Raw genomic sequence first — 8,776 nt, 5'->3', positions numbered from 1 at the left:
GACAAGGGCCAGTAGGGACAGGCCAAGGGGAATGGCTTTAACCTGCCAGAGGGGAGACTGAGCTGAGCTCTTAGGCAGAAGGTCTTCCCTGTGAGGGTGCTGAGGCGCTGGCACAGGGTGCCCAGAGGAGCTGCGGCTGCCCCATCCTCTGTGGGATTCTGTGGTTTTTGTTCAATACCTTTAGCACTGCATGTAATTGTTAGATGATGGGCAAAATGAGCCATAGATTCCTTTGAGTGCCAGATATGTTAGTAAGGGTAAGAATGGAAAAGTAAATTGTGGTTTTTTCACCAGTGTCAGGAAACATGACCAAATTCAGGTTCCTCTTCATCCTGCAACAACAACCACTGCATCCTCAGGACCTGCATATGCATCTTGTTCCAGTGCTAACTAGGGCAGTTAGTTGGTAACTACTGCTTGTGTCATAGCTGTGAAAGATCCATCACACCTGAGACCCTAGACGGTGGCAGGTGTGGGCATATATGTAAGAGCAGCAAGTTTTTACAGTGATGCCTCTTAACTGTTGTCTCTAAGCTCAGCCCAAGAGATAATAACCTGCTCTAACATGGCAGTGGTGTCATTTTTCCGCAGGTACCCTCAGAAAGATGTCTTCTCTGGGGCAATGCTGTAGCTTCAAGTGATGACAGGATATTCACCACCCCCTTAGGCTGGGTTCATAATCAGGAGGATTTCAACACCTACAATTCATAGCAGCTTTTTAATTTTACTGAAAGCTAACTTAGTGCCATTCTGGCCCAGGTTTAGTTGTCGGTAAAGTCACTCTTTCCAGTTGTCTTCATATCTTCTCCGTAGCCTTTGGTCTGTAAGGATCAGTACCAGCAGCTGTGGCTATCAGCTGCTGTGTTTCTAGTGACTTTGCTGCTGCAGACCCTAACCAGGAAAATACTGAAAACCTCTTGACAGCCTTAATGACATGATGTGATGTGGCTTTTTCTTCAGATGGCACCATGTCTTGAATGCAGACATCTGCTGCCAGTTTCTTAAACAGGTCCTCATTTCCCTGCTTCCCTGGGTTGATTGTAAGTTGAAAATGAATTGTCACCCAGATCCATGGATTTGTGATGGGCAGGCACTGTGGCCTAACTAAAACCTGGAGCCCCCAGCACAGACTGGAATGATCTCTTCTATCTGCAGGGATGAATAAGCACAGCACTTTCTAAGATCAAGTCCTCTTCTTATTACTGTTGATGATAGTTTGCAGATACCATGTGAAACATATTCTGTCTCTGTTTCAAAGGGCAAAGTAATTTGTCAGGCGTGTGGCACAGGAAATCTTCATCATAAACACTGTGTGACTGGTGCAAGCATGCTGCCTGAAATACAGACACTGAGGATTCTTCCATCAATCACCCTAGGGTTAGTCAAACCAAAGCACAACATTTTTTTTCATAGCCCTGTGTCCCTGCACCTCTTTCTGTTACACAGCTGATAGGTTCAGTTGGTTTGAACATCTCAGCAACAATCTGGGTCTTTTGCTCCTCTCGAGATGAGTAAAAGAAGTAATTCTAAAAACCTTCTTGACCATTTTCCCGTTTCTTCTGGAAGCAGCACTTAAAGGCTGGAGGTCAGATTTATTCTGAGCTGGGCTTGCACAAGAAGCCTTCTTGTGGGATGAACCTGAGTGTCTTAGAGTGCTTCCTACGATTCCATTTCTGTTTCATTACGTTTATGTGTACAAGGCATTAAGTCTGTTCAGGATGGAGCATCTGCCTTTTACCACGTCCCCTCCCCAGCATCCTCACTGCTGCAGAGTGCAAAGCTCTGTCTCTGCATACAAAGAGGCGAGGATCTTGACTCCAGACTGATCCCAAGAGGCAAACTAAACAAACCCATCCTTCTGGCTAGGCAAAAGTCATTGCGATTTCCTAACACAGCAAAGCAGCTGCAAATCCAGTGCCTGAGCAGTATGGTCTGAGTGGTCTCTTTCAGGTCATGTGGGGGGCAGTTGTAGGTCTGACGGGGGTCTCTTGAGGCATAGGTGTGCGTCTGGGTGGTTACTGGGGGGATAGCTGTGGGCCTGGGGAGTGACTGGGGGTTCACCTGGGGGCAGCTGTGGGTCTGGGTGATCACTTGGCAGTAACCTAGGGGGCAGTTGTAGGTCTGGAAGGTCACTTGGGGTGCAGTTACGGGTCTGGGGGGTTACAGGGGGGTCCCTCGGGGGGCAGCTATGGGTATGGGGGGTCACTGGGTGATCCCCTGGGGGGCAGTTACGTGTCTGGGGGGGGCACTGGGTGGTCCCTTGAGGGGCAGTTATGGGTCTGGGAGGTCACTTGGGGGGCAGTTGTAGATCTAGGTGAATCACTTGGGGGACAGTTGTGGGTCTGGGGAGTTGCGGGGGGGTCCCTTGGGGGGCAGTTATGGGTCTGGGGGGTCACTGGGGGGGCAGTTGTAGGTCTAGGAGGATCACTTGGTGGGCAATTGTGGGTCTGGGGCAGCATTTGGAGGCATTTGTGGGTCTGGGGAGTTGCGGGGGGGTCCCTTGGGGGGCAGTTATGGGTCTGGGGGGGAGGCACTGTGTGGTCCCTTGGTGTGCAGTTATGGGTCTGAGGGGTCCCTTGGGGGGCACTTACGGGTCTGGGGTGTCACTTGCGGGGCATTTATGGGTCTGGGGAGTTATGGGGGCGTCACTTGTGGGGCAGCTATGGGTCTGGGGGGTTACTTGGGTGGTCCATTGGGGGGCAGTTATGGGTCTTGGGGGTCACTTGGGGGGCAGTTATGGGTCTGGGGGGTTACTGGGTGTCCCTTGGGGGGCAGTTATGGGTCTTGGGGGTCTTTTGGGGGGCAGTTATGGGTCTGGGGGGTCCCTTCAGGGGCATTTATGGGTCTGGGGAGTTATGGGGGGGTCATTTGTGGGACAGTTATTGGTGTGGGGGGTCACTGGGGGTCCCTTGGGGTGCTGTTAGGGGTCTTGGGGGTCTTTTGGGGGGCAGTTATGGCTCTGGGGCTGAGCAAGGGAGATCCTCCAGCTGAGCAAGGGAGATCAGCTGCCACCCCGTAAATCCCGACCTCCCCCTGCTGCCGCAAAGCCGGACACCTACCGACAGAGATCTGGCGCTGGAAGAAGAGCTGCCCGCCGATGATGTCCTTGCAGCACTGGAAGGGGAGGACCCCGCACACCATCTCATACAGCAGCACGCCCATGGACCAGATCGCCGCCGGACGGCCGTGGTAGCAGTGGTAGCGGAACCACTCCGGCGGGTAGTACAAAGGTGTTCCTACAACAGGATACAGGCACAGCTCATCAGGCGGATGCCACCTGCTCCCGGATCCTCGCCCGCGCATCCCCAGGACTGCAGGGGCTGCAGCGGCGGCCCCATGGACGTGGGGACACGCACTCGGTGTGACCCGCCACCTCGTCACCAGCACGTGACTCTGGTTCACAAACTGCCCGGTACCGGAAGCACCCTGGGCTGTGGGCTCACCGCTAAATTTGGTGTAGACCGTGTCCCTGAGGAAGGTGCTGCAACCAAAGTCAATAAGCTTGACCTCTCTGGTGGCCAAGTTGATGATGATGTTATTGGACTTGATATCCCTGTGCAGGACACCGCGGCTGTGGCAGTGCCGCACAGCCACCAGCACCTGGAGGAAAATGCCCCGCGCCAGATCCTCGGGCAGGAACCTCCGCTTTTTGATGAAAGCAAAGAGGTCCTGCGATGGCTGCGGACGCTCCAGAACCAGCACAAAGGAGTGGGGCAGCTCAAACCAGTTGAGGAGCTGGATGATGGCACTGCAGCCGGAGGGCACCTTCCTCAGCATGGCTATCTCCATGGGAATGCGAGTGCCGCTGGGCTGCGGGGGGACCAGGGCACCGTCAGCAGGGCTGATGCTGGCACGGGGGTCCTGTGCCTCCCTGCCTGGGATGCCCCAACGGTACCAGGCACCGTCCCGCTGCCCCCGCGCACTCACCCGCTCGCCCCACGAGGAGATGCGCCCCCGAGCCACTTGTTTGATCGCCACCTGCAAGCCAAGGGCAGCGCTGGGCTGAGCCTCGCCTCGCCCCGCCGCCTCCCCGCCCCGCCGCCGGCCCCGCCCCTTACCGGGGTGTTGTCACTCAGGCGGACCCCCGAGTACACGGCCGCGAAGCCGCCTCTCCCCAGCCGCGGTCCCACGCGGTAAAGCCGCTCGAAGCTCTCCTTGTCATGCCCCGCGCGACAGACGCGGCCGCTATCGCTGCGCGCGGGGTCCCCGCCGGCCCCCACCGGCCGCTCCGGGCCGAGCGGCGCCGCATCCTTCCCGGCCTTTCCCGGCCGAGGCTCCGCGGCGTGCCGCTCCCCGCCGGTCCCGGAGCGCAGATAGGCCGACGGGTCAATGCGGGTCAGGAGCACCACGGGCACCTTGCCCGACCGCGCTCCCGGGGCCGGCACCCCCGCAGCCGCCCCGCGCACCGGGGTCTCGGGGGTCGCGGCTGCCGGGCGGGGCGGGGCCTGGGGGCGGGCCGGGGAGCGCCAGGGGGCGGCGCTGCCTCGGCAGACCCAGCGGCGGCGGCTCGCCCAGCGCCGCCACTGCCAGTACCGGGAGAGCCGAGCGGCGCCGCGAGCCCCGGCGGGGGGCTGGGGGGAGGCGGGGGGCACCATCGCGGGGAGCGGCGGAGGGAGGGCTCCGGACCGCCGAGAGCTGCCGCCGCCGCCGCGCCTGGTGCTGGTGCTGCTGCCGCTGCTGCCGCTGCTGCCGCTGCTGCCGCTGCTGCCGCTGCTGCCGCTGCTGCTGCTGCTGCTGCTGCCAACGGCGCTGCCGCTCCAAAGCCGCTGCTGCTGCCGCCGCCGCAGCCTCGCTCCCAATGGCTCTGTCCACGCGCGGCCCGGGCGCCCGCTGCCAGCGGCCGGAGCGGCCGGCGGGGGGGGACTCGCGGCCGCGGGAGCCCGTGGAACGGCGGAGCGGGTCCTGCCCAGCCCCGCGGCCGGGCCCGTGCGCCCCCCGCCCGGCCGCAGCATCCCCACGGCAGAGCCTTTGTAAACTGAACCCGAGCCTTGGGACCCTGCGAGCGAGGCTTTAGAAATGAGACCGGAGACTTTGGAAAGTCAAAAGCAGGCTTCATTTTACTGCTTATTTTATCCCCTTTTTCCTTTCCTTTTTCCTTTCCTTTCCTTTCGTGATAAACACATAAATGTACTGGCTTTCGCAAGTCATAGGTGTGGTTATGTGGCTATAACTGTACGAGTTTACGACAACAGAAACAAAGCTCGCTAAAGACATAAGATCTTGACTCCATCACTAGCCATATCAAGGATGAGGGGGTCATTAAGAACAGCCAACATGGTTTTATGAGGGAGAAGTCATGTATGATCAACCTTATAGCCTTCTATGAGGAAGTGACTAGGTGGAGGGATGATGGTAGAGCGGTAGATGTAGTTTTTCTTGATTTCAGTAAGGCATTTGATACTGTCTCCCACAGCATCCTCATAGATAAGCTAAAGAAGTGTGGGTTTGACGATCAAGTAGTGAGGTGGATCGAGAACTGGTTGAAAGGAAGAAGGCAGAGAGTTGTGGTCAATGGCGCAGAATCTAGCTGGAGGTCTGTGACTAGTGGAGTTCCTCAGGGGTCGGTGCTGGGACCGGTGCTGTTTAATATTTTCATCAATGACCTGGATGAGGGAACTGAGTGCACCCTCAGCAAGTTCGCTGATGACACAAAACTGGGAGGAGTGGCTGACACACCAGAAGGCTGTGCTGCCATTCAGCGAGACCTGGACAGGCTGGAGAGTTGGGCGGGGAGAAACTTGATGAAATTTAACAAGGGCAAGTGTAGAGTCTTGCATCTGGGGAAGAACAACCCCATGTACCAGTACAGGTTGGGGGTTGACCTGCTGGAAAGTAGTGAAAGGGAAAGGGACCTGGGGGTCCTGGTGGATAGGAGGATGACCATGAGCCAGCAATGTGCTCTTGCGGCCAAGAAGGCAAATGGCATCTTAGGGTGCATTAGAAAGGGAGTGGTTAGTAGGTCAAGAGAGGTTCTCCTCCCCCTCTACTCAGCCTTGGTGAGGCCGCATCTGGAATATTGCGTCCAGTTCTGGGCCCCTCTGTTCAAGAAGGACAGGGAATTGCTTGAAGGAGTCCAGCGCAGAGCCACAAAGATGATTAAGGGAGTGGAACATCTCCCTTATGAGGAGAGGCTGAGGGAGCTGGGTCTCTTTAGCTTGGAGAAGAGGAGACTGAGGGGTGACCTCATCAATGTCTACAAATATGTAAAGGGTAGGTGTCAGGATGATGGAGCTAGGCTTTTTTCAGTGATATCCAGTGATAGGACAAGGGGCAATGGGTGTAAACTGGAGCATAGGAAGTTCCACGTTAACATCAGGAAGAACTTCTTTACTGTAAGAGTGACAGAGCACTGGAACAGGTTGCCCAGGGGGGTTGTGGAGTCTCCTACACTGGAGATATTCAAGGCCCGCCTGGACAAGTTCCTGTGTGATGTACTGTAGGTTACCCTGCTCTTGTGGGGGGGTTGGACTAGATGATCTTTTGAGGTCCCTTCCAACCCTTGGGATTCTGTGACAAGTTAAAAAGGACCAGAACTCTTAAGCAAAATGAAGTCACATAGCAAAAGGATTTGTAAAGGTAAAAGAAAGAAGGTGGGGGTCCTGATATAAGAAAAGCTAGTGCCTGGGCAACATAAAGTACTTTTTAGCTTAACTTAGGTTGTAGAAAGAGAACAATGTTTATGTTGTAAGTCTGTGGAATGTAGTGGCCCCACTAAACATGAGTTAATTGTTTCACACCAGACTTCTAAAGTGTCTTTAGTTTTAAGGAACAGTGTTTGTGTTGTAAGTCTGTGGTGAGATAACAGGATTTAGCGGCCCCACTAAGCATGAATGAGTTATTTCACACCATCCTTCCACTTGTTAGTTAGTTTAGAGACAGAGCCTCCCAAACATCTGCTAGCTTGGGATACTCCTTGTCTGCCCGTCCTGCAATAAATTTTGCAGGAAGATCACACTTTTAAATCTTTGCTAGTTGTCAGAAGAATTACAGATATGGCTGGTTTCGGCTACTTGTGTGGTTACTGGGGCGTCCAACTGTGCCAAAGGTGAAAAGTACGCTGTGAGGAAGACTGCTTACTTCATCTTGAAGACCCCTACTCACAAGAGGAAGACTGCTTGCTTCATCCTCAAGAGCCCTGCCCACAATCACCGCAGAGCAGTGCGCAGACACCAAGAGGAGGAGACCTATGATAACAAGTTCTTGGAGCTAGTTATAATATTCCTTGCCTGTACACGGGAATTATGAATATGTATGTGACTAACGTAAGAGTGAAAGTATATAAACCTGTAACAAATACTAATCAGTTGCGCCTCCGGTTACTGTCATGCGCCCAGCACTGTTGCTTTTGCTTTATTGACTTTGTCCCTCAATAAAAACTTCTTATCTTGTTTAGAGGAGTGAGTTCTTATTTCACCCTTTCCTTTCCTTTCCTTTCCTTTCCTTTCCTTTCCTTTCCTTTCCTTTCCTTTCCTTTCCTTTCCTTTCCTTTCCTTTCCTTTCCTTTCCTTTCCTTTCCTTTCCTTTCCTTTCCTTTCCTTTCCTTTCCTTTCCTTTCCTTTCCCTCTCCTCTCTCCCCTCCCCTGTCCTCCCCTGTCCTCTCCTTTCCTCCTTTCCTCCTTTCCTTTCCACAAAGATGGATTGAGATGAGATCTCAGGAAGGTTTTCCCTGTGAGGGTGTGAGGCGCTGGCACAGGGTGCCCAGAGGAGCTGTGGCTGCCCCGTCCCTGGCAGTGTTCAAGGCCAGGTTGGACCCAGGGGCTTGGAGCTGGAGGAGCTTCCAGGTCCCTTCGCCCCAGCCCATCCGGTGCCTGTGGGATCCCGCTCGGGGGTCCAGCTGCGCCCCCTCCCCTCTTCCTCGTACCGGCTGCGCCTTGCGCATGTGCCGGATCCCGGACTACAGCTCCCAGCGCGCCCCGCGCGGGGAGCCGTGCGCTGATTGGCGGAGGCCGGCCCAGGGCGTGAGGCGGAGCTGCTCCCGGCAATGGCGGCGGCCGAGCGGGAGCGGGGTGAGGGCGAGCGGGCGCGGCGCGGGTCTGGGGGGCGCTGCAGAGCCCGGGGAGCGGGGCTGGGGTCTGCGGCCCCCCGAGGCTCTGGGCAGTGGGGCCGGGCGCTGCGGGGGTGCTGGGGAATGCGGGGGGCGGGTGCGAGCGCTGGGCAGTGGGGCTGCGAGTTGCCTGGGAGTATGGGGTGCTGCGAGCCCGGGCCGTGGGGGCTGGAGCTGTGGGGGTTCCCGGACCTTTCCGTGCCCGCCCCGGCCACACGGCCCTGGGGATGGAGCGGGGCTGTTGTGGGGGGCCTGGGGGCTGTTTCCCCCCGGGGGGAGGTGCTGCTGGGGCAGCCGATCCCCGGCACCCAGGAGGGGGCAGAGGTGCCGCTGACCCTGAGCCAGGTTTTGGCTCCTGGGGCGGGATGGGGAGGAGGGACGGAAGGATGAAAACCCCGAGGGTGCAGATAAGAACAGTTTAATAACCGAAGCACAGTGTACTAGTACTGGTAATAGTGGTAATAGTGGTAATAATGGTAACGGGAAAAACAAGAGGAGAGGAAAGAAAGGGAAAAGGAAAAAAAGCCCAATAAACACAAGTGATGCCCAAGACACTTGCTCAGCACCCGCTGACTGATATCCAGCCCGACCCGAGCAGTGATCCTCCCCTTCCGAATAACTCCCCCCGGTTTATATACAACTAAAAGGTCAGTGTGTTGTCAGCACTGCTCTCGGAATAAAGCCAAAACACAGCAGTGCACCAGGTACTAGAAAGCAAACGAACACTGTCCC

The 8,776-nt window shown here is 56.2% G+C and overlaps 1 protein-coding gene across 1 annotated transcript; it reads right to left on the bottom strand.

The window, feature by feature from the left end:
- Positions 1-761: 761 nt before the first annotated feature.
- LOC136021603 (serine/threonine-protein kinase pim-1-like) lies at positions 762-4,952 on the bottom strand. The gene is made up of 7 exons (XM_065694020.1): positions 4,059-4,952; positions 3,928-3,978; positions 3,444-3,810; positions 3,060-3,236; positions 1,980-2,102; positions 908-1,029; positions 762-821 (listed from the first exon to the last, which is right to left on the bottom strand). Exons 1-7 carry the CDS (start codon positions 4,950-4,952, stop codon positions 762-764), a joined length of 1,794 nt encoding a protein of 597 aa, XP_065550092.1.
- Between the last annotated feature and the right edge of the window lie 3,824 nt (positions 4,953-8,776).

This window comes from Lathamus discolor, chromosome 13, assembly GCF_037157495.1.
Source record: "Lathamus discolor isolate bLatDis1 chromosome 13, bLatDis1.hap1, whole genome shotgun sequence".
NCBI lineage: Eukaryota > Metazoa > Chordata > Aves > Psittaciformes > Psittacidae > Lathamus > Lathamus discolor.
Note: the sequence above shows the minus strand (reverse complement) of the source record. Positions and strands in the feature narration are given on the sequence as shown.